This window comes from Lepisma saccharinum, chromosome 3, assembly GCF_977018435.1.
Source record: "Lepisma saccharinum chromosome 3, izLepSacc3.1, whole genome shotgun sequence".
Taxonomy (NCBI): Eukaryota; Metazoa; Arthropoda; class Insecta; order Zygentoma; family Lepismatidae; genus Lepisma; species Lepisma saccharinum.
The window spans coordinates 118,073,322-118,099,371 of NC_139231.1; the positions used below are offsets into that span (position 1 = coordinate 118,073,322).

Here is a 26,050-nt window from a genome sequence, read left to right on the forward strand (position 1 = left end):
GTATTTTTGATGCCACCATTGAGTTCTGGAAACTCCAAAACATAGGGTTTGATCCCAAACATGAACCTATAGCTGAAAGGGTTTTTTTTATACTTTTTGCGGCCATATTGACCGCCATATCTAACATCATGACACATGAAAACTGTCATTGTCGACAGTAATAAGGAAGGCAAGCAAAAATTAAGGGACAACAGAGATATACTGTATTTACTCATGTAGAATGCGCACTTTTTTTCCAAAATTTTTGCTCCCAAAAACTGTGGTGCGTATTATGCACGGAATAATTCAGACAGCCAACATGAAACCCTACAGGGTCGTTCCATGATTTTGGGACACTTGCATTGATTTTTCATGTTTATGGAACCCTATCATGTTATATATCGTTGTAAAGCTTATATCCTGCAGTTTCTGAATATGGCAACAGTATTCCATTTAAGATAACGACACTAATGTGAAATGCGGTTGAAATAAGTTCATCACAAAATGAAGGAATGTTCTGATTTCTATGGTGCTTCGGATGAAAGAAGACACCAGAAAAAAAAAACAATAATTAAAATGTATTACTGGCCAAATAATAATATATGTACGGAGTGTGTAATATCCTTAATGGAAGAAATCTTATGCTGCTAACTGCTAGTTTGAAGGTCCTGAATGTGCCTTGCATATATGTTACATTAGTCACGGAAATAGTATAATTTGAAGTTCTTTTATAAAAAGTAAAGGAGGAATGAGCAAAACCACGTATAAACGTTTGAAGGCCATTTCACATGATTTTTCACTTTGTAATGTAATGTTCTGCATCACCAAGAAAATCCAGGCAACTCTGGTGGAATTCAAGCATGCACCTTCTGTCACATGGGATACATATCAGCAGTATTTGTTGGACAAGAAATAAGAGAAAATAACTTCCTGAGCAATGCAAATCCATTACGTAATTTTGATTTCGCACTCTACTATTACAGAATAAATAAGGTTGTTAGAAAGTGAAAGTTTTGGGATGCTAAACACAGTGAAGGGAGAGGGGTGCAGGTGGCATGGGTTGGAGACTTATTGTTTACACAAGAGGATATTCTCCTCTTGGTCCACATAGCAACAGCTTTACGACCTACAACTAAGAAAGCCATTTCTCGAAAATGAATTGTACAGCGCATTATATACGAGATATATTTTTTTGTAACTTTTACTCATCAAAAACCAGGGTGCGCATTATACACGCATGCGCACTATACATGCGTAAATACGGTATGTATCAACAAGTCACCATCTTCATTAGGGTTCAGTTGAGCCTGCTGTTCAGCTACCTGTTCCATGTTCTCATTCTGGATATCCCTAATAACTTTATAGCTAAGTAAGCCTTCGCCCTGTAATCAAGGTGTCCTGGCTTCGATTCCTAGTGAGAGTACATCTTATTGGTTTGGATTCTACTTGAATTGAGCCTATCTGAGTGTAAGTGTACTTAAACAAACTTGGATGGATAGGGAAAGTTGCAACACATTGAAATAGATACACAAAGAAAACCAGCATGTTTTGTGTGTGTGTCTGTGTATATGTGATCTAAAATATTATCTTTTGTCACTAAAAGCATGTCTTAAACATAATTTGACTTCTGCTTATTTTAAAAAAATTCTAAGTTATTGCAAGAAATGTTGAGGTTTTATTTGGGCCTGGAGAAATTGTTGTCATACTCAGGCTTTGTTAAGTAACTTCCATTGGGTTACATGAGTGACAGTAATAATATTTATTTGTTGTGATAATATTTTCCAACATTTTGTGATGCTAATTCTTTTGTTCTTGTTACCAGAATGTTGAAACTGATGAGTCAGCAGATAGTCACGTGGAACGTGTCTACTGTGGACATTTATATCATTTGGGCTGCCTTGTCAACTACATGAAGACACCACCTTTTCAAGGTAAGTACATACAGTTCAGTAGGGTATTGAAAGTAGATCTCTCCATCAGAGTTCTTAATCAACCATCCTATTACCTAGGTGCGATATTCTGAGATTACTTTCCTTTCTGTTTGGCGACAATTATACTGAGATGTTGCCACCAGAGCAGAGTGGCAGTAGCTCAGAAGAATGTACATAGAGCACTTTGCGATTGTAATAATGGTAATGCAATCAAGGGTCCTGTGTTTGATCTTCGTTGGAGGCACACAGTGGTTTGGATCACACTTGAAACTGGACCAGTTCTGATTAGACTAACTGTGCATAAAGTGGACTTCAATATAAACTTTGACTTTTGATACAAGCTTAGAACATCCTTTTTACTATTTTTTATGGCGGATGTTTTTAAATAATTTATATTGTTGACATTAAGTGTAATTTGTATGTTTAGAAAACTGTTTCTTGGTTCAAATTAAATAGAGGTGATTTGTCAAATGCAAAGTGAAAAATCATCGTGCTGCGACGCCAAGGGTCCCGGGTTCGAATCCTGCTTGGGCTTGGTTGTTTGTGAATGTCCATTCATCAATTTCATCACTCATCCCCATCTTCGCAAATTAGCCAAGAGGCACAAAACACGAAGTAAAATAAATTAAATCAATCAATCAATCAAAGTGAAAAATATAAGGTGTCAAATGAACCAATTTTTTGCATGACCATTTTAGAAAAAAATAATTTTTAGTACATATGTTTGTACATGTTTGTAGATATCAAAACCAATGTTCAAAAAAAATTATTGTTTTTAGTTCTCCTGGGTCAGCCATTTTTCCAACATGCTGCATGGCTTTTTTTGCTCATGTAGCAGTATACAGAAACCTTATTATCTCAAGAACCATCGGAGTTAATTTTGTAGCTAATGAAGTATACTTACTATGATATTCAAGTATGTTTTGCTTAAAATTGCATCGTAAGTACGAAAATTATGGTGGAAATTGGGGTAACAATAGTTAAAAAATTGGATTTTTAAACCCAATTTTTTTAATGAAGGGGTGTAGTCTAAGGCTTAATTTTTTTTCATGTGTAGACCTGCCTGCAGGGTGTCTGTAAATAAAATATCAGTGCTTAGAAATGCAACCCTTTTTTACAGCATGGGCTCAAACATGGTTGTTCATTGAATTTTAACAGTTTTCGGGGTTAAATATCTCAGATGGGTCCTCTTGAAAAATTCTGAAATTTGGCACAAAGGAAGCCCTGCATGAACCTAACTCACAGTAAAAATCTCAACTTTTAGATTCAACTCATTTTGGTCAATATTAGGTAACATATGTCACCTAATTTCTGACGTTGCAAAGTAAACTATATCCCATACTTATAATAATGAAGTATTTTCTTTTTCTTTTTTAAATTTGGGTTAAATAAAGCATCAGAAAATATAGTAACATAAGGTTTTAATACTTGACTTGGATCTCGTGACTGACAGTACCTGCTGAATGTCGATCGGAAACAGAGCAATGTGCCAACATTACATTCTGTTTCAAATTGGGTAAAAGTGCAACAGAGACATTTCAAATGATTCAAACTTACGGTATTGAGGCATTGAGCCGTAAGAATGTGTTTAAGTGGTATGCAAGATTTCGTGATGGTCCAGGGTCCAGGCTCTCCAAAACCGAAGAAAGTGCGCATGCAGAAGAACCAAATCAAAATCCTGCTCACGGTTTTCTTCTATTCCAAGGGCATCATCCACAAGGAATTCACTCCAGACGGTCGCACTGTGAACGCTGAGTATTACGTGGGTATTTTGCATCGTCTATTGGCCAGGATTCGTAGAGTTCAGCCTGAATATCGGGAACAGGGCTCATGGTCACTGTTGCACGACAATGCACCCGTGCACAAGAGCAAGTTGGTACGCCAGTTTTTGGCCAAATTAGGGATAGTGGAGCTCAATTACCCCCATATTCTCCAGATTTAGCTCCATGCGACTTCTGGCTATTACCAAAACTGAAATTGGCATTGAAACGAATGCATTTTGACACCATTCCAGACATCCAAAAGGCTTCGACCGCGATTTTGGAGGCTATTCCTTAACAGGAGTGCCAAGACTGCTTCACAAACTTCTACAACCGCTTCAGTGCATGTATTGACTCACAAGGTGTCTATTTTGAATAAACATTTTTGTAAACTACCAGTCCACAACATTTTGTCTTTCATTTCTCATTAGTCACCTTTCCCACTGGATGGACTGTGTATATGTATTCATGGACGTCCACAGGATTTGTTCCAACGAGGGGCAAGCAAGGTAATTTTTTCCAGGGGGGGACAAAGGACACATATTTTCCTCCAAAATAGTGAAACCCTCTCAAAAAACACTATTTCAGTCTGAAATTATCATGTTTCTTCAACGAATTTTTAAAATTTAACATAAATTACTGTGATTGAAATGAAATTATGTGTGAAATATATAATTTTTAAGTACATATTCATTTTCCAGCGGGGGCCATGCCCCCCCCTTCCGGATGCCCATGTATGTATTAAAATGTGACATATTAAAAACTACAGTGTGAGCAAATTTTATTGACAACATGACAACACTTCAAGTCTTTAAAACTAACTAACTAACTCTCTAGCCTTCTTAAACCCGAAGGTTCATGGCTGCGGCAACACAGGCCTTCCATCTGTCCCCATCTGTCCCTATCTTGAGCAAGATCTATATACTCTTTTCCATCCCTACCAATTTCCTTAAGTCCATCTCAACGTTGTCCCTCTATCTTCGTCTTGGCCTTTTTATAGGTCTTACCATCAGGTTTCCCAACAAGAATCCTGTGAACTCCTCTTTCCTCTCCCATTCGTGCCACATGGCCTGCCCACTTAAGTCTTCTTGATTTAATTATTCTAATAATATCTGGACATGAATACGAATTATGTAGTTCTAAATTATGTAACCTTCTCCACTCACCTGTCTCCTCATCCCTTTTAGGTCCAAATATTTTCCTAAGGATCTTATTTTCAGATACTCTCAATTTATGTTCCTCTTTCAATGTAAGGGACCATGTTTCACACCCATATAATACTACAGGCAAAATTACTGTTTTGTATATTTTAACTTTTAGTTTCTTAGATATTAAACGAGAAGACAAAAGTTTATGAAGAGAGAAGTAACATGCATTTCCTGAATTAAGCCTACTTTTTATTTCCATTTGGTCTGTAACGGGAGAGAGATGGATGGATCGATTGGGATCGGGCCTCGGCCGCATGACCACAGAAGTACAACCTTGTGGCAGGGGTGTAGATAGTTTTTGACTTACCCTCTTATTTCCCTTGTTATTTTAGATGTAATTTGAAGGATGCAAAACAGTCATATGTGCCGAAGTGCCCAAAAATTGTAATTCATTTATTTATCAATTTCCTGTAATCATCCGCCATCCTCAATATTCCAATTAACTTAAAAGAAGAAAAGATTGATGTGGAATAAAAATGAAAAACACAAATCTTTTCATTATGAAAATTATAGGTTTAAATTGTAAAGTTGATAAGTTTTTATCTGTTAGTTTATTACGGAACCTACAAAATTTCTGAATATGTCCAAAGAATCCACAATAATTACATCTAACTTGCTTTAAATAACATTTACCTTTTTCATGCGTCTTTCCACATTTATAACAAATCCATTCTCTTGAAGTTCCAGGTTTCTCATTAACGGTGCTCTTTTCAGACTGATTATTAAAAGTTAGTTAGTTTTCCTATTGGAGAAAGCTTGGAAAGGTTTAGACTTGCTTTCATGAAGCTTATGTACATTATATTCAGTAGCTAAAGCTTCTTTTTGATGGAATAGCCGTACTTCTATCTCAACCATTTCCATATTCACGGCAATGTCGCAAGCTTTAGAAAAGGAAACGTCGCCTGCTGATAACAATTTCTTTCTTGTAACTTCACTGTTAACCAACAGAGTAAAATGGTCAACACTTTGCTCTGTTGGGATTTACAGAGCTGTCCTGTCATGGCTCTATGAGCGTCCCACAATCGGCAGAAGTGAAGTATGGTTGGTGGACTACAATGTGATCCTCCCAGCTAGATCCAAGGGATCCGCTGACCAACGACAGGTGCGGTCCTCCATTCATATTGGGGGTTAGGCGTAGAGCTGAAAACTCTGCACTGTAAAACGACATGTCAAGAAACAGCAATATGAGGCCATGGATGTTCCCAAGGTAAAATATTCCGGAGTCTTTAAAACTATTCAAATAAATTCAAATTAACAAATATTTCATAATCAAATGTATCAATATTTATCATCCTTAAGGTTCTGTACTTGTGATTCTAGTGAATAGCATGTAATAACTTTGTATTTTCCACAACCATATCATGGAATTCACAACAGGTACAACTGAAATTTTATAATTAGTTATTATTATGTGTTTCAGAGTTTCAGTTTTCAATTGAGATTTCTCAGAAGTCGACATGTTATTCATTAATGAGAAAACTCTCTCAGTGGGTGCATATGTGGCTGGAAGGCGCAAACTGAACTCTATAATATCAAATACCTGAGAGAAGAAAATGCATTTTTCCTGAAAATATTTGAATATCTCAAGCTGTCTTAAATCTACTCTCATTTGAGCAGTGTTCCATGCTTTCACTTTTTCAAGAGTGGCATAAGCTCTTACATTTGAAATTTCATCAAAGAGATAAGAATCATTTAGTTGTTTTTCTGACCATTTGTTGAAAAATTGTACGCTCTTTTGCAACCTATCCCATTCAATCACTGAATCCAGTTTCACCCAATCCAACACACTCATTTCAGAAAAGGGAGAGGACCACTGCTTAATATATTCAATACAAGTTGAATAAAATGAATGCCCATGCTCCTTAAAACTTGACATTTAAACAAATCCATTTTCCTCCAGAATTTTAAGTTTTGACTTCACTATAACAGGCAAAAAAATGCTGTTATATCTGTCAACTAATTTTTGTTTAAGTTCTGCAATTAATGCAGAACCTTCTATCATAGAAACATATTGACCGTCAAGAAAGTGAACAAAGTCATTAAAAAGTTCTGCATTGGAATGAGTAAAATAGAGCCATATTTCAGATAGGGGGTCCTCAAAGAATATTTTAATATTTCAGGGACACTTGTCCTGTGATAGAAAGTATGATTTCAATGCTGGATATAGTGTAAGTATGCGCTCTACATCTGGCAACAAAGAAAACCATCTAGTTTTGCTATAAGAAAGAAGCTTTGAGAACTCTTATCTCCACAAAGTCACAAAATTCATGTAAAGCATGTTCACGTACTGTATATATGTAAAAATATGAGTATATTTTGTGCAGCACACTTTCTATATAAACTGGTAAACAGTCCATCACAGTTTGTACACAATTATTCACTATATGTGCAGAAAAACCTACACCTACAATTGGTTTGGTTAAGGATTCCTGAACAAGACTGTAAACAATTTTTGTCCTTTTCTTGCTGCTCCTGCAAAATTGCAGTTCGTGTTGTCAGCACATAAACCAACAACCTTACTTTCAGTGTTGTATTCATTTAATGTATTCAGGATATACGAAGAGGCAATATCTGACGTTTTGCCACATTCATCTTAAACATGCAAAACTTTAACTTGCACTCCACTCAAACGAAGGAAGTAGCGCACCAACAATGGAAACAATTTTGTAGATTTATGGTTTGACGAATCTGTGTAAACTGTAATGTAATTAACCTGGTCTAACCCTTTCTGAAATCGCATAGGGGCTTATCACATTCGTCACGATCGCTTCAGATTTTGTTTTTGCAGAAGCATATTGTGGTTCGAAGCACTTCTTAACAAGTTTTGAATTAAAATCTGTACTTGCACATGTTTTAGATTGCATCAGTGAACATCTTTTGATCAGTCACTTAATTGATTTTGAGTTATCTTCATGCATCTGTGAATGAATGTTTCTTCAAGGGCATCTGTATATTCCACGCGGCAGTTATTTTCGTAAAAATTAAACTAAAGTACCATGTAATTTTTCTATTTTACGTTTTTTAAATGTTTATATTTTATCCAAATACTGTATAGTTTTCCTTCATGTTTTTGGAATTGATAATGAAGTTAAATATAACAGTAGAAATTGGATGATTAAAAATTTATTACTGAAAAAGTTCAAATGTCAATATGAAAATAGAAAATTATCATTTGAATATTTTGCTATACAGGAAATCAAAGTTCAATAAATAATTCCAGAATTAGGAATTTACGGTAGTGAGTCTAAGGATATAATTCAAATGAAGGAATAATAGACATATGAATCATTAACAATTTTCTGTATGGTTTGTGGGACAAAGAATGAAACAAACTTAATTGAGGAAGCCTTGTAAGATTAGATAAGGTCAATAGCAAGAAACTTTTTTTAATTTTTTTTTAAAAGGCCATCCTCCATATGAAACATCAAAAGAACAGAATGCGAGTATTTGAACATCACAGAAAATACAGTGTCTGTGAAATGGTAAGCATTCCCATGCTTTGTGGCTTTTGGCTGAACTGCTCTCGTCAACTACACATTCATACTTATTAGCTTAGGCAGTGCTCCAAATTTGATCACCTATTGATTTGATCATCACTCCCTACTGCCATTCGGGCCTCCCCGTTGGCATAGTGGTAATGTTGTAACCTTGTAATCAATAGGTCCCGTGTTCAATACCCAGTGGAGTCACATAGTAGTTCGGATCCCATTTTAAACTGTAGGTCCAGTCCCGGTTAGCCTTTTCTGCATAAAGTGGACTTGAAACTTAACCAAACCAACCCTACCACCATTCACAATTGGCCAATTCTGAATGATGACAGTTGCCGAAACTAATACATAATACATAATTATTATGTTATATAATGAGGTGCATTGAATACCATTCTTAAATTAAGGTTTGGTTGTATTGTACACTTGGGTGTAAGGGGTGACCTTCCATGTAGTACACCCAATTGTCAACCTCACTTCCACATAGTACAACCTGGACTGCTTTTTGCAAACTAACGAGGCTCTGGCGATTGGCCCTATGGCCAGTATAATTCTGTGTGTTGTCCTGTTTTTTTTCTTTATGTTTCCTGAGTTTACAGTCTCAGCTTTTAACCTAAGTCAGAATGTTTTAAGATTTTAGTTACACGACATTACGGTTACGTTATTTTAGTTTTGGTAAGGGCTGGCCCCCGTATAATTCAAATTCAAATTCTATTGTACACTATCTGATCAAAAGTATCCAGACACCTATCTGAAGCCATAGTCACACTTTCTCCATGACAATCTATTTTTGCTTGATGGGCAGTTGCTCGGCCATGAAATCTGATTTGTCTCAGCTCCCGATGCACAGTCATGGTGCTAACTGTACTGTTAGTAGGAATGTGGAACTCGCGGATGACTGTTTCCAACAATAATTGGCACTTTTAATGAACCACCCTCTGCAACACTTGATGGCCCTATTCTTATCAGCCTATCTGGTCGTGATTTTGTCGTCTTCATGTTACCACTTCACAATACTTTTTGAACTTAGGCCAACCCTGTTACTAAGCTCTATAAATGTTGTCTGTGAGCGCTAGTCTCTGTTGTTGTTGCAAAGGGAACAGCAGTCAGTTTTCTGATCTTATTTCCATATGGTATGGCATCACTTATGCCAATGTTTGAAGGTGCAGGGATATCCTCTATCCATCAGCAATTAAAATGTATGTAAAGCACCCCCCCCCCCCAGCTATCCCCATGAGTCGAGCGAACATATCCACCCAACTATTTTTACTTTTAAATACTTACCTGTACTACAGTTCGCATCAAAACTTTTGAAAAACAAAGTGTAGTTTCGGGGGGAGGGGGGTAAGAAGAGGCAAGTCTGCAGTAACTGCCATAAATTTGATGCTTTTTGAACTCAAATTTACATTCCTACTAGATATCCTTGTTGAATAACCTGGAATTGTATTTGAGCTTCAATTTCAGTCAAGTTGTTTCATCAGTGTTGCTAACATTGTTTTTCAGGTCCGCTAAAAATAAAATAATACGATCGAAATATAGTTAAAATATTTATTTATTTTCGCATAGAAACGTTTTTTGTAAAAAAAAAAAAACTGTCAATAGGTCACATCAGTGCTCGAACTGAAGTGGGGGTGTAGGGGACTTGTATCCCTTAAACTAGCAAAATGGTTACAAAACATACCCCCAGATGTCTCACTGTCACCATGTTGAACCATAGGAACATCTCCCCAGTTTGCTCCAAGGCTCGACCAAGCATCTCCCCCTGCTAGCAATTTCCACTTAAACTGCTGGGCTACATTTCCAATCATTGACTATGTTTGTGACACAAACTGATTTGTGATGTACAAAATTTATTAGCCAAAGCAATGTGAAGGAAATCACGTGTTGTATGTTCCCGCATTAAAAAGAATTAAGATAACTTATATTTTCTCCACAATGTTTATAAGTCACCAGAAATGACACCCTAATAGATTCAGTTAGGAACCAAACCAAAAGTTACAATCTCCTTTTCCGACTTGCGACCCTTAATTTCGGACGCTTTTGGCCTTACCATCCTCAGATCGAGTCTATGCAGATCAATATCACCTTTCGTAACTCTGCTAATTACTTCAAATCGAGGGAAGTAAAGTGTGTAGTTACAGCATTTTGAATCCACTACAGAAATCCGATTAAGGATGCCCAGAATTGCAACTTTAATTTTGAATTCTACACGTTTGCCAAGTATACAGGGTGATTGAGAATTCCTATTACACACTTCTAGGGGTTGTAGAGAGGACTTAGTAGATCACGTTTTGATAAGGAACCCATGTCCGGAAGCGTACCGTTGTGGTACTACACAGATGAGAAGATCACATAATTTTACATCTCCCGTTTCACGGTAGGCAACCCACATTGACGGAGGGCGACGTCTTCAAGTTGCTACTCAGTCGTTGCGGAAGACAGTACAGTATGGTTGAATACACGTTTGCCGAGAACACCGACATGTTGTTACGTAATTTACGGCGACGCTGGACGCAATGGTAGAGTTGCGCAACGTCTCTATGCCGAGCGTTTGTCGCATCGTGTCACTCCATCACATACCATTTTTTTCCCGATTAGATGATGATGGACATGTGAAATTATGTGATCTTGTCATCTGTGTACAGGGTGGGAAATAACCTTTTGCTAGGGGTCTGCAGGAAAAAGTAACAACAATTAAGAAATTACGGTAATACCAAATGTTTACTACGACAATTGTGGTTACAAAAACAAAATTAAAAGTTAGTTCACGACAAAGCACCTTGCTTCAAGGCAAATGCTAAAACCAATACCTTCTTCGGCGAAGTGGCATTGACTTCTTCAGCAGTTCTGAATGGCCGGGTGCATCACCGGACCTGAATGCAGCGGAGCACTTTGGGGCTATTCTGAAGGACGCAGTTGAGTCCTTGATGATAGTGGAACGCGGACCGGGCCGCCATTCCCGGCCAACACTCCTTGCACATCTGGAACAAGTCCTCCGTGACATGGAATGGAATACGGACTGTTTGCGAATCTTCTGAGCTCCTACCCTGATCGTCTTCGTGCTGCGAGAGAAGCAAACGGCGGACATACTAACTTTTAATTTTCTTTTTGTAACCACAATTGTCGTAGTAAACATTTGGTATTACCATAATTTCTTAATTGTTGTTACTTTTTACTGTGGACCCCTAGCAAAAGGTTATTTCCCACCCTGTAGTACCAAGACGGTACTTATCAAAAGTTGATCTACTAAGTCCCCTCTACAACCCCTAGTGTGTAATGGGAATTCTGAATCACCCTGTATAGACAACAAAAGTGGAGAAAGGTGGTAGAATTGAATTTTTTCCAGCGGTATAGATGTTTCCGGCCATTGGCATGCAGCTCGATGAGTGTCTGAGCCGTGTGATTCAATATTCGTGAACGTTAACTTGGGACAAGGAATTCCACTATGGGAAACATGGCCTGGGCGACGTTCGGTTAATGTGACGGGGGTTCGAAAACAGACAGCTTCCCACCGCTCAGAAGCTCTCGGTTTCGCCACTGTCCGAGGTGCACTGGTCTGGGACGTGACGAATTCCTCAAAAATGATAATAAAAAATGTATATATCGTGTACATACTGGATTTGCAAACTGGATCGGTTAATGAGTAGCATGATGTTCAGTTGTGGTGTATTGTAGTCGTTCCCAAACTTTTCTTGGGGTAGCCTTTCTGAAGGCACCCAAGTGTCAATTTTCCTTCCACCTATACTCTGGACTGCATTTTGCAGACTAACGAGGCTCTGTTTTTTCGCAGCTCTCACCGCCTGATGTGCTCTCAGACACCACCTATCATATTCTGCAAAAGAAATACAATAGCATCGTTCATTTTCGAGATACCTGGTTTCAGATATACGATCATGACATAAATTATGCCAATGAATGTCAGTTTTTGTTCGTAGATTCCTCTTTCAAAATGTCTAGAGAATGGAAAAACTGGAAAATTGTACTTGCTTCAGGTCCCGAAGAGCATTGTGGTTAACGTTATCGCCTTCTAATCACGGGTTCAGTTCCCAGTTGCAGTTCACGTTTCAGTATGCGGATTAAGCTGTATGTCTAGTTTCGATTAGCGTAGCTTTGCGTAAAGTAGACGTCTAAAACGCGATGTTTCCCGTATGATCTTTCATAATGAAATTTTATTGTGGGTTTTTCTTACTTTATGCCCCCTTTTTTTACCCCTTTAGGCTAACGACAACCATGAGAATTGACAGATCGTCAATTAACACCCATGGCCAGGCCTCCCCGATGGCGCAGTGGTAACGTCGTCGCCTTGTAATCGATACCCGGTGGAGGCACAAGTGGTTCTCATCCCACTTTAAACTGTAGGTCCAGTCCCGATTAGTCTTACTGTGCATAAAGTGGACTTAAAACAACAAATCAATCAATCAATCAACACCCATGGCCAGACCGGGACCCGAACCCAGAACCTTCAATAACGGGATTGTGAGTGAACCACACAACACACTCCGTCGGCGAATCCGTTTTCGAAATTTCCTATCCTTTCGAAAAATTGCTATCATATACCAAAATTTGAAAAAAAATATATATGAGCTTAGAATTCCTTCCATAGCATTTACGTGCAACTTCTGTGTATTTTGCTATTGCTGTTGTCTACATATTCGTAGTAGTTTCGTGGCTACGTAAGCATATTAAAATACTGCGAAAGTGACTCACACGGAGATTCACGCTAATTTTGTAAAAGGTATTCTAAGCAGATACCATTTTTCAGATTTTGAAACATCAAAGCAGTTTTTCTAAAGAAGAGGAAATTTCGAAAACAGTTTCGCTGGAGTCGGCCGAAGGTCCAGCCGAGCCTTTCCCGTCAAATGTTGTGCGGTGTAATGGTAACCTTGAAGAAACTCGTCAACTTAACACGATTTGATCCTTCTACTTGTTGCAGATGGATTTAATGTTGATACGCTGTTTGTTTTGCCAATGATATGTGAAAGTAACACCATTTGCGTTTTTTTTTTTTTTTTCAAATAAAAGTATATTTTCCTCCGACCGAACAATTTCCATGTCGGAAATGCCTCAGTAAGCTTTTTGTGCTCAGAGAATGACCACACGAGTAGTAGTTAAGGAGAGTAAGAGAACTGATGGTTCTGTCGCGTGACCCCTCGTTGCAGACTTGCGTTCCGCTCGTGTGACATTTGGAGCAAGACCTGCATTAATCATCTCGTCCCATTTGACATTAGTTAACAGGGTCGTCATTACATAATGCAGCATAGGTTTAATTACTGGAAGACGTGCATCAACATAATTAGATGGAGACCTCTTTAGATTCGTGGTGTTTTGATTTTTTTTTGGGGGGGGGTGGAAGAAGCATCGATATTGATCCTATAGTAGTTTCTTTCTTGTATTCGCATTCGAAATTCAAAAATTTAATGGACTGAGTACGACTAGTGTACGAAAAATGGTGATTGTGAGCTGCCCTTGCACATTGGAAAAAAGCCGTGCAGGCGTATAGGACCCCATACGTTCACAATCTCATCCATTTAGGGAGGTGATTTGATCTGCACCAAGCTCCGACCACCTTTTCCTCCAGGGTTGACCCAATATCTAGTTGCTTTCTCTCATCTTTAAATAATGGCGTTGGTGTGCGGAAGATCCTTAAGGGTGACTCTTCTGGACACGATATATAAAAATTATATAAGATTTTGTATTAGGTTTGGGGTCTGTTCAGTATTTATAATTAATAGGCAATAACAATTTCTGGAGATAACAGTAGAGTCCCGATGTTGTAGTAATTTGTATTATAACGATTTGGTTCTCGATAGATGGTGTGTTGTGTACCATTTCGGCAAAACTATTATGAACAATGTCTTGAATCAAAAACTTAACTTAATGGCACTAATGCAGCTATCCTCGCTGCTGGTTATATTAGACTATCATGTGAGAAGCTTGTTCTCTGTACGTACTTGTTCTGTACTACAGACTAGTTTCGTATTACTTTTACTAGGTCTTAAAGACATTTTCTAATTATTTGAATATACTTATAAGTGTAAGTTAAAATTGTTATTCGTTGGTAAATTATTTGCTGAAAAATCCATAACGGCGGCAAATAAACTGTGTTTCTGTGAATAGGTAAAAGGTAAAAAAAGGTAAAGTGCTCCCCTGTGCATAGCACCACGCCATGAAGGCGTATAGGGGGTGTGGGGGTAACGCCCCACACTTTCGTGATCCGGTCCTGAGTGGGGGTGATGTGATCAGCATCACGCCCCCGACCGCCTTTACCCCACAGGGTTTCCCCCAGGTACCCATGTTATTCGACGCTGGGTGGGTGCCGGGGCCGCTTCCATCGTTAGAAAAGTTCCCGGATTTGAACCGGCCGGGGATCGAACCCGGGACCTTTAGCGTGGTAGTCAGACGCGTTACCGACTGAGCCACCGCGGCCACACTCTGTGAATAGGATCTGGTACTATCAGCAAATGACGCCGGATTAAAGTATTTTGGCGCAATGAAAAGAAATTAGTGCGAAAGTAAATTTAAAAGTACTATGATTTCAGTGATTCATTCCGGAACAATTGTTGCATAGTGTCATGTATATCGAGTTATAAACTTGCCTGCTGCAACGTTGTGTTGTGGGAATCTTGTTGCAAGAATAATTAGTTTGCACGAATGTGCGACAGTAGCCATTGCTTTTATGAGGTAAGCAAGTGCAGCTTTGTCGCTTTTGTGAAGCAATATCGCCATCAAATATTTTGAATTACGCTCTAGACAAGAGTAGCAACTCTTAACGTATCGGCGAGCGTAGTTTGCGGAAAGTCATATACCGCTGGATTTCTTATGGTCATCAAATTATTGGCAGGGACAAGAAGCTTGATACGTAAGGCACTATGTAGTCTTCGTTACAATAGCAATCTTTCATTCGCATGTGTCATGTTTTCCAAGATTTGTTGATTCACATACCTGCGGTATGAGGATGAGTTCTGGGTGGCGTAGCTTAATGCTACTCGCTTGGCTGTTGAGGGCACTACTGGCCCAATACGAGGGGTGCACAAATAATGGAATGGCAACACTAACATGGATTTTACACTCTTTAAGACTGACTTGGCATGATACGGTAAAAGATAAATACCTGTTTTTGTTGAAAGAATCTGCTCCGTATTCAACTCCGGTCCCTTACCAATTTAACTTCTTTCTCCTGATAATTCCAATAACAAAAGTCCTCTCATTTACTTTCTAGTTTCTTTTTATTCAGTCCACTGATATTTCCTGAATCAAAGTCATTCGCTCCTCACATTCCAATCTTAATCAAGCCTTTAGCAATTTCCGCGTACCTGTGTTACTTTAATGCTTGCTCAACACTAATATCTCTTGCTACCAGAATGTAATGTTAATACTAACTGACTTACAAAGATTCCTATCTTTCTATTAATGAGTGATATATATTTCGTTATTTCTAAGTTACTCTACGATACTTTGACCAAGCAGTGCGTTAGTCAGTAAAACTTATGCAATATTCGTACATGAAAGTATAAAGAAATTTAGACAGTATTTCATGCTGGATTCGTGTATGAAAATATCCCTATTTATCGAATAGTGCGATATCGGATTGGAAAGGTTATGTGATAAATTGAATCCTATAAAGGGATGTTGTAAACACCAAATACCGTTTGAAATGTAAACAACTCAATTTTGAATGTTGATTTCGTTAAGAAGGTTGGTGAAGGAAGATATGAGGGCACTTTGTAATTTACATATGCAAGTTCATCATTATGATGTGTGTTATGCTTAGCTTTGCTTTTGTTTAGAGGGATAAATATATTTGAAAATTTTAAACAAAGGCTTCACCATTCTTAATTGGACACATGTCATGTTGTGACGACTTTGATTTATATCTTAACTTAACAATTCCCTTACAGGTGGAGAAATTTTACTGCAGCGAGCGTATCTTTTTTCATCTGATGGATGGTTTTAAAAAACATCGGTTTGAGAATGTTTTGAGATTTTGGGAAAGTTTGCAGCTTAGTGGCTGCTGTTTTTTTTCTTCAATTAAACAGGTTCTGAGGCAACCACGCAAGCATACGGACAATTCGAGGTGGACGGGACTGAGACTGCCTCGAATTACAAAAAGATGATATATGCAGTATTATTATGAATATTGTGCATACATTTCTCAGTACAGTAGTAATAGAGATTTTACGGGAGAAACAGTTGAACACTATTGACCTTTCACGTTAAGTTCCTTCTGTTTCAGGGCGGTGCATCGTTTACATTTACAAATCCACGCATCTCAGCACTTAACAGAAGAAAACGGATTTTGGGGGGGAGGGGGGGACTCATATGGAACTATCGAAACCCGTCGCCTCTCAGGCCGAGCGAGTTGAGTGTGCATAAAATAGACTTAAAACAACAATTCAGTTAGAGACTGGGTGAGTATTCTAACGGAAGAATTCTAACTGAAATCACCCATCTCGGAAATCAAACCGGGGTCTCCCGTATCCCAGTCCGACACCTTACCGATCGGACCAAGGAAATTTGAGTACAAATATTTGCATCTCCTTAGTTCCTTGAATTATATTTCTTCTTTCTATGTCTGTAACACTAGCTTTGTACACATAATCAGGTGAAGGAAGGGGGGCGAGGGTGGGGGTGGGAGAAGGCCGAACGTAGAGTTGACGTGGTGAAGAGAGTGTGACGCAGGGCTTTGGTAAATGGGGAAAGGTTCGCTGGCTTCGGGAGAGTGACGGGAGACTAGAGACGCCGCCAACCCGTGGCGCCGTCTGGGGCAGATCGTCCTCACATGAATAACCGGGTTCGAACCCATTCGCAGCCTACAAACAAGGCCATCAAATCCGTGATCCGTCCCCGCCTGTTTTTTTTTCTGTCTCTCGTCTTTCTGGTAGCTAATTTTCCTCCCCCACCGCCCACTCGCCCGCTGACGGTTCCATGTTTGGCTGCTGAAATTTTCGTGCTCTTGGAGAGGGATTGCGAAACTGGCTGAATTCTTTCGCTCTTTGTTTTCTCTGGTTTTCGAGAACAGATTCTTGAAGTAAACTTTAATAAATATTTCACAGGCAAAAACTTGTCATTCGTTAAAATGTTCGTATGCCGTTTCCGTTAACTTCATGGCCATACACACTAATTGGGAATGGGCCGACAGTCTAAAAGTGGGAATCGAACACGGGACCCCTTTCATTACAAGGGGATAACGGCATCAGGGAAGCTTTTAATAACATTCGCAATTCATAGCTTACATAGCGTCGAGTATTTCGAACACAAAACTGTGCCTAGGTACCGGGTTCGAGTCTCGAAATGGGGTGTTCCCTTTTGTGCGTGTCATTTCCTTCATCTTCATCGTCGCGATTGAACTGAAGAGACAGAAAAGTGTTGTAAGAAGATGCCAATAAGGTTACAGGGAATGTTCATACTCTTCGTTAAAAGTTCTGTTAGGGTAGCTCGGATAAAGTTTGAAAGAAATTAGATAGAATGCACTTTTTAATGTTTATGTAATGTAAGTAGCACAATTAGGATCATGAAGTTTATCATTCTAAAGCTGTGATGGATAATATATATATTCCTTCTGTCTTTGTCCTCGCGATTAACCTAAAGCTACAAATACTTATCTTAATTTAATCACCCATGTGTGATTAACAAGGAAATGAATACGAGCAGGAACAATGCAAGTAGGATTGATAGAGATTCCTATGTGGACTATCAAGACTTCAGGCCCGATTATTTAACATTTACAAAGTAAAGTGGCTTAGACAATCTCCGTGGCGAAGTGGTTAGCACAGCGCGGTACGACGCCAAGGGTCCAAGGTTCGAATCCAGGAGTTGGTGTTCATTCTGAGTGTCCATCAATTTTATCATATCAACACTCATCCTCATCGTCGTGATTAGTCGAAAGTAGCCAAAAAGCTAGATAACAAAAACCAAATCAAATCACGAAGTGACAGAGAGAGAGAGAGATAGAGCTAGAACTATTAGCTAGTTTGGGAATTGAGATACTATGAGCCAGTATGAGTCCGTTTTTACCAGTCGCAGAGTAATTATGAAAGGATTGTCACTGTTACTTCCCCGTGCACACGCACGAGGATAGACAGTAGTCACGTCTTATCTCGAAGCTCGCGAATCACATATCTGGGTAGGAGAGACAATGTGTTGGTCTCTATACCATATGAGAAGGGTCGGTGCCCTTCAACTAGTCGAAATATGAAGTTTTCGTTATAAAAGTTTACATGTGATTTTTACTAGTAGGTAGACAGTATCTACCGCGTCTTCCCCGAGACTTCTCTCTTCTGCCCTGGATAATATAAAAAAAAGAAAAACATGCATTTCGCCACCCTCCGTGGGGGAGTGGTTATTATCGCGCGCTGCGACGTCCCAGATTCGAGAGCTTTTTATGTACCATTGTGTTTGTCCCATCATTAATCGTATCCGTTCCTCATTCATTCTCATCGTCGCGGTTAATCCAACAAGTAGAATAGCTACGTAAGAATGGTAATCGACCTTAAATGGAAAATCGCACCCTTGTCTTTTGAGTGTTTCTAGCTGGCAACGGAACTCAAGATTCGTTTTGCCCCCCTCTCCCCTGCCCCCACCACCCCACTCTTGTCGCGCACGTTCGGGGGAAGTGTGTGGAAGGGCTCGTTTATCTACCTGTGTGTCACACGTGAACTGTCGTATGGCATTTTTGCCTGAGGTCAAGGTGTTCCCTTGTCGGAGGTGGACCAGTCCGGGTGCTATATAGATCGGGTGGGCCGTGCTTGGACAGATGCCAACTGAACCTGCCAGATGCAGAGCAGACTAACTAGGTTGCAATTGTCTTTAAATCTGCTTTGTTCCGGGGACAAATAATGGAGGAAATGCAAAGTGACGTCGCTTATTACGCCACCAGGTACTAGCTACCGTAAAGGTATAGGGCATTGTAATGAAAATTATTTCGCACGTAAGCTTCTCCTTGGAATGTTGAAAAAGTTACTTCTGTTTAATAAAGTTTCGAATCTATACATGTTACCTATTTTTAGGTTATTTGTATTGTACTTTTTGTTATTTATACGTGTTTTTGTGCCTTTTCAGTGTTAATTGTGACGATGATTAATTGATTGATTTGCTTTATTTTACTTCACTTTTTGTGCCACTTTTGGCTAATTTGCGAAGATGGGGATGAGTGATGATTTTATGAAATTGATGAATGGACACTTACAAACATCAATGGCCAGCCCGAGATTCGAACCCAGGACCCCTGGCGTCGTAGCGCGAGGTGCTAACCACTCCGTCACGGAGGACGATGAGAGTGAAAGACGAACTTTCAAAACTGACCACAAAGAAACATCCATGCCATATCCTGGATTGGAACAGAACCCAAACAACTACAGACCACCTCAGTGGCTGAGAGATTTGCTTTGATTAACGGTCTTCATTGCAAATGAGCCTCCCCGATGGTGCAGTGGTAGCGTAGTCGCCTTGTAATCAAGAAGTCCCGGGTTCGATACCCGGTGGAGGCACATAGTGGTTCGGATCCTACTTTAAACTGTGGCTCCAGTCCCGAATTAACCTTACTGTGCATAAAGTGGACTTAAAACTCCAAATCCATCAATCAATCAATCAAAAACTGTTTCAACCAGTTATTGGAACCATGCGTTCCTTGGATGTAGCTTTTCTTCTGCGCACACTAAGTTATATTTTGTTGATGCATTTTACGATTTACGGGAGACGAGATGCATACCTACTGGACGTCTGTCGCCCGGAAAACTTGGAGAATTGGAATGTTGGAAAACAGCAATGGATTGAAGGTCGAATTGATAAAAAAACACAGCAATAACGCATATTAGGAAGGTAATGACGGGGGATAATATTATCTCTGTATTTTATGCTTGTGTACATCTTAATGCTATTATTTACAAATTGAAAGTATATCTGATGTACGTAAGAAATTTTATGACAATCCAAGAGCAGAATCTGTATCCTATCCGTCATGATAGTTTTCTTGAAGGAATTTGATACCCAAAGAGTTATCTTTTTCATTTTCCATGTGAAAGTTTAAGGGTCAACTTCCATAGGCTTAGCAGTCTTGTTATTAGTTAGTTCCCATGTCTTTCTTGCTGTTGGACTTGACAGTTGCTCTCGAAAAAATCTTGAAGTCATAATGTGCAAAATGCTGCTTCACTAAATAAAAGCGCCTGAGCTTTATGCAACCTTGCCGATGCCTTTTGTGAAATTGGTTGTCTAACAATGAAGGGGAATTCGTAACGGTGTTGGAAACTTTGATTTTAATTTTGAGTAAACTTTATGATTAATAAATTGAAACAATTCTGCGGACGGAATGTTGTTATAGAACTTCGAAAGACATAGGCATGACTATGAATTTTTTAAAGTTTCAGTAACAAAAATATTATTTTTACGACTCTATTGTTCGATCTTCGGTTATTTTGTGCTTGAAAAAAAGCTTGAGTGTTCGAATGTCAACTGTAAAATCATGTTAAAATGGATTTGAGATTCGTCAATTGTTGTGGAACATGAATTGTACTCATATTCGTATTTGCGTAATTATCTCCATTCAAGGGCCTCCCCGATGGTGCGTGCAGTGGTAGCGTCATCGTCTTGTAATCAAGGGGTCCCGGGTTCGATACCCGGTAGAGGCACATTGTGGTTCGGGTCCCACTTTAAATTGTAGGTCCAGTCCCGATTAGCCTTACTGTGTATAAAGTGGACTTAAAACACCAAATCAATAAATCATCTCCATTCACCTTAATAAGGGTATTCGCAACTTCGTATATTCTTCTAATGAAGAACTATACTGCTTTTCCGGATTCTCTGGAGTAGCGACGCGCAGAGGGGAAAGCTTTTGGGCGGGGCCAGACTAGGTGGGGAAGGGTGCGGGATGAAAGCAACGAAGTGCTGCGCGGTGTAACGGCCGTAAAGCAAAACGCTTTCTGCTGCCAATTTCTTCTTTTATTCTTAACAATGGCCAGTGTATTGTTTTACACAAAGAACAAATAATATTACACGTTTATTTGTCTTTTGATGCTATACGAAGAACAGAAAAAAAATAAAACATATTTAAACATACATTTTCAAAAAACATGAAAATAACCACAAACTATGAAACATCATGTATCAAAATGTGTTTTAAACAAGTCTGAAAAACATGTTTTAAACATTTTGTAAAAAACAAAAAGCCATGTGTTTTAAACTTTTCAAACAAGTTGTTCTCGAACACATTCAACACTATGAGGCGCTCTCCTGAATGCAGAATTCCCCTAGACTTGCGAGCTGACATGTTTACTACGGAACTACTGGACCGCGAATGAGCCCCCTCCCGCGGATGCCCCTCCCCTCCGCGCGTTCATTGGACAAGGCGCACACCCTTCAACATGCGCACAGAACGCGTTCGCGTTCTCTTACTCCAAAGAATCCGGGAAAGGAATATAGTGTTCTTTTTCGGATGTGTCGAACATGAAAATTGAATGCTGGTCTCTTCATATCCTCCCTTCCTTTCAATAATACCCGATTCCAATTTGTTACATTCGTCATATGCCTTGGATCTGCTTTTACATTGCCTTCCCATCGATTTCATGTGGGTTACCTTTAGGTATCCCCTTCCCCCGGTCTCTTCAAAAGGCGCTTCCACATCTTCCTGTGGCACTCTCCCATTATCCTTTCTGCCTATATAGGCATTCCATCACATCAACAAGAGTTGCTACGTCCATATCCTCCAAACATGTATTTCATTTGCTCATTCTCATTTACAGGAAGAAATGTCTTACTAAATACTTTTGTATAAAGGTGTTAATGATGTAAGTATTAATGCCCATTTTTCACTGGCATAAAATAATACGGATCTAGAAGAGAAAGATTTGAAAGCTTTCAAAATGTTATTGTTTGGAATAGGTTGAACCCATGTTTACAATTCGCAAACACGCTTGTAACATAGCTGTGGAAGATTACTGGGGAAATTACTAAGTGCAAAAGGTCACCGCGATAATCAGTTTCCTGTCCTCTCTTTGAAACTGAAACCCGTTGGCAACAATTGCTTCCACTGCTGCTACGTTGAGATTCTTCCAAGTACGTCTGATTCTCAAGACATGAGGCGTGCAAACAAGTTTTTTTCACACGCTACAAAGGCCCTTTTGGTAACCGAACTGTTGAGTGGATGACTGAGAACCTCGTCACCTAAAGTTCCGAGTTCCGAGTCCTAACCTGGACATGCTTGTTTTTTTATGAGTGTCCCAAGTTCACCCAACCATTAAGCAAAGGTGGCAGAAAGCAACGCAGAACATAAAATTTCACAAAAGAAAAAAAATGTACAATTGTCACATCAATGGATTGGCCGTGATACTGTTATGATCGCTTATATTTTGAAATGGCCTCCTAGGTCCCCCGATCTGATTGTGTGAATGGGTCGTGGGCACGGAGTATGTGAAACCTTGACTCGACTCCATCGCAGAAGCCAGCAATCAAACAGCTTGATGTCAATATGCTTCAAAGGGCGAGGCAAGAACCTGATTATCACATTGATGGGTGCAAAGTGACATTGACAACTTGTGTGCTTCTCAGGAAGACTTTCCCAGTCGCTTTACACACGTGTATACAAATTATAGCCCTGTGGTTAACCTATTCCGTATAATAACATGTTGAAATCCTTCCATTCTGTTTGACAATTCCTGTATTGTGTAAATTTTGATCTTGTGTGATTCCAAGACCCTACTCCACATGACTAGCCCAAGTTTGTTCCTTTCGTTTGTCATGATGCCTCACTTTCAACCATTCTTAGTCACTATCGATTCCTTACCACTTGTCCTTTGCTGTTTTCTGCCGTTCTTCAATATCTGAGTGAAGGGGTGTTATGTGTCAACCTGGATTTTTCTTGGTCATTTTAGGAGGAAAGAAATGCCAAGGATGTGGACAACGCATCTACCACGACAAGTGGCGTGTTGGCGCAAAGCTAGCAGAAGACCGCTGGGCTCACCAACAAGCGAGGGAGAGAGAGTTGAGTGAGGTGGCCGAATTTTTTGAGTGATGTTTTGCTTGATTCTGTGTAATATGCTCTCTAAAAGAGCTATATTGTAATTATGGCTGGGTGTGTACGTTGTACTGTCAAATTTCCTTGTGTAAGGTGCCACAAAAAAGAAACAAACAGGATTTATGATATATTGCATCCATGGTAATAATGTATTCTGATCCGGAACGGCATTACTTGTAGATCTCTTGTGGTGTTTCCTGGTTCACATCGAGGTACCAAAATGGTCGAAAAGTGTAATTGTAATTCGAAACTGGCAATTCGAAGCTGGTATATCGTAACACCTTGAGAGGAAAATTGAATGTGTCTCAAGAAGTTGGTCCTTTAGAAATTAAAATTGGAAATCAGACACCTTTGCCTTTATTACGTTCAGTGCATGTTAAGGATCTGAAGTCCTTAATTTTTTCTACCTTTGATTTTTTGAAGGACAATTTTCACATTTTTAAAGTTCTAATTCATATGTACTTATCTGAGAATCAGTGTTCCTCGCATTTCGAAAACACTGCAAGGAAAGTGTTGTTTCTTGTCAACCTATTCTTGAAATTCAGACCACATTCAGTTATAAATACATTATATATATACTATATATATATATATATATATATATATATATATATATATATAAATATTGATTGACGTTGCACACTTGCGCAGATTATATTTTGTGTGTTTCTTTTTGTTACATGCTCATTTTGATAGTATGACATTAAATCTTTACATTGTATGGATTCTGTTCGACATGCAATGCTTTGATACAAATTAATAGAACAGAATCGTTACAGACTTGCTAATTCTCTGCATGATCTAAAGTACAGTAGTCTGAGTAGTTTAATATAAATCAAGTTCCTTTCCTGCAATTATTGGTGTGTTTGAATACGTACACCAGGTATACATGTTGGGAGCCAGATATCAGTGCAGTTAACTTCCAAGTTTATCGGAAGGTAACGCCAGAATATATTTTTAAACACTTGTAGTACAAATACAAATGAACTTGAATAGCAATGTTGGATATGATTAGCAGTAATCATTATCATATTGTAGTAGGTCCTTCAGTGTTTTTGCGCTTGGTTCTAATAATGAAAAGCTACATGTTTATTGTAATTCTTTTCTGGGTATTATTTATGTATTCTTGTAATTTTCATAACTGGCTGGAATTCCAGAGATAATACAAACGTGAATGAAATGGAAAATATAGATTGTTTCTCTTATAATATGCACCCTAACAATCGGGAACCTTGATTTTTTACAAATACATGAACATCGGGAAATATCGTTCCAAGAAAGTATATAGAAGCATGTGGATCATCGGATCAGGGACGTGGCGTGGATTATTTCTTACGGAAGGGGCCTCATGTAACCAAATATTACATCTAAACGAGTATGTGCTGGCCTCAGTGGCGGAGTGGTTAGAACAGCGCGCTACGATGCTAGGGATCCAGGCCTGAGCATGTGTGTTCTTTGTGAGTGTCTCTTCATTAATTTCCTCATATCATCGCTCATTCTTATCGTGTTACACAAGTTAAAAGCTTTCCAAGGTGATAGGGAATTTTCCGTCAAGGTAGTTTGAAAACCAGGTAAGATCAGCGAATTTGATTTGGGTAAATGAGTGGGAACCCTGAAAGCGAAAAGGACCATGAAAATAGTTTAAACTGCCATTATTTTTATTTTTCACTGTCAATAATCCAAATACAATACGCAATTTTTTACCTTATTCTGTTAAATAATGTGAATTGTTTTCACATATTGATGGTAGAAGGCGTGGAGACAATGAGAATTGTGGAGTGATTTATGCTTTTCTTTCGTTCAGTGTGAACCTACAATACAATACCTGCGGGTATTATTTTGAGATGTGTCATTCGTCCATGGAAATGCTAATTCCTCGAAATTTTTTCACAGCTATTACTTTTTAACGAAACGTTAATTGACAGTGAAGTTACTTAGGAAAATACATGTGGTGAGTTCTGTATGGGAGAAAAGCGACGTAAAATAACCTAATTCAAACAACTGTATGTTGTTATGGTATTGTAACTTGGGACTTCGTTGAGAATTATCCTTTTCTGATGTCTTCATGACTGGTGAATGTGTATCATTTCACTAAAATTATGCATTTAGTGGTCACGTTTTTAAGCATAAATAGACTGCAGGATTATTTTGCTTGATTTTAATTAAATTTTTGTTATGTATCGTCGCTTTTCTTCCGCTTTTGGCTAATTTCGCCAATGGGGATGATTAAATTGATGAAGGGACATTCACAAAGAACACTCGTACCTAAGCAGGGATTTGAACCCGGAACTTATGGCTTCATATCGTGCTTTGTTAAACAGTCTGTCACGGTGGTTCGCACAATTGTTTTGTGTTTGACACAAAATTGCGCGAATATTGACAAAAATAACATCGAGAAATGAAAAAATATCGATCTTGGAAAAAAATTAGCAGAAAACTCGATAGACGACGACTTCAGATATAGAAACAAGTATGATATATATATTCATGAGGGTGATTTCAGAAACAGATTCCCTTAGAACTGAACAGAGACAAGACAGATTGTCACAATGAGAGACTCGTTATACTGGATGCGGTACGTTGCTTCCACCCTGCCGCAGATAAATCGATAACATTCTGTGCCGTTGACCGGAATCGAATACGAGACCTCGGTGTTGGACCGCTCAAACTTGCTTTACGC

General features: G+C 38.8%; 1 protein-coding gene across 4 annotated transcripts in view; it reads left to right on the top strand.

Moving 5' to 3' along the window:
- Positions 1–26,050, top strand: part of LOC145985357 (uncharacterized) — a 218,044-nt gene that overhangs the window by 24,072 nt on the left and 167,922 nt on the right. For 3 of the 4 annotated variants that reach the window (XM_083119274.1, XM_083119273.1, XM_083119275.1), the window contains exons 7-8: positions 1,802–1,910; positions 23,228–23,960. In XM_083119274.1, coding sequence (XP_082975400.1) covers positions 1,802–1,910; positions 23,228–23,367 — 249 coding nt within the window. In that variant the 3' untranslated portion in view covers positions 23,368–23,960. Of the gene's footprint in view, positions 1–1,801; positions 1,911–23,227; positions 23,961–26,050 lie in introns of those variants that run through there. The other variant, XM_083119276.1, reaches the window with a different exon arrangement.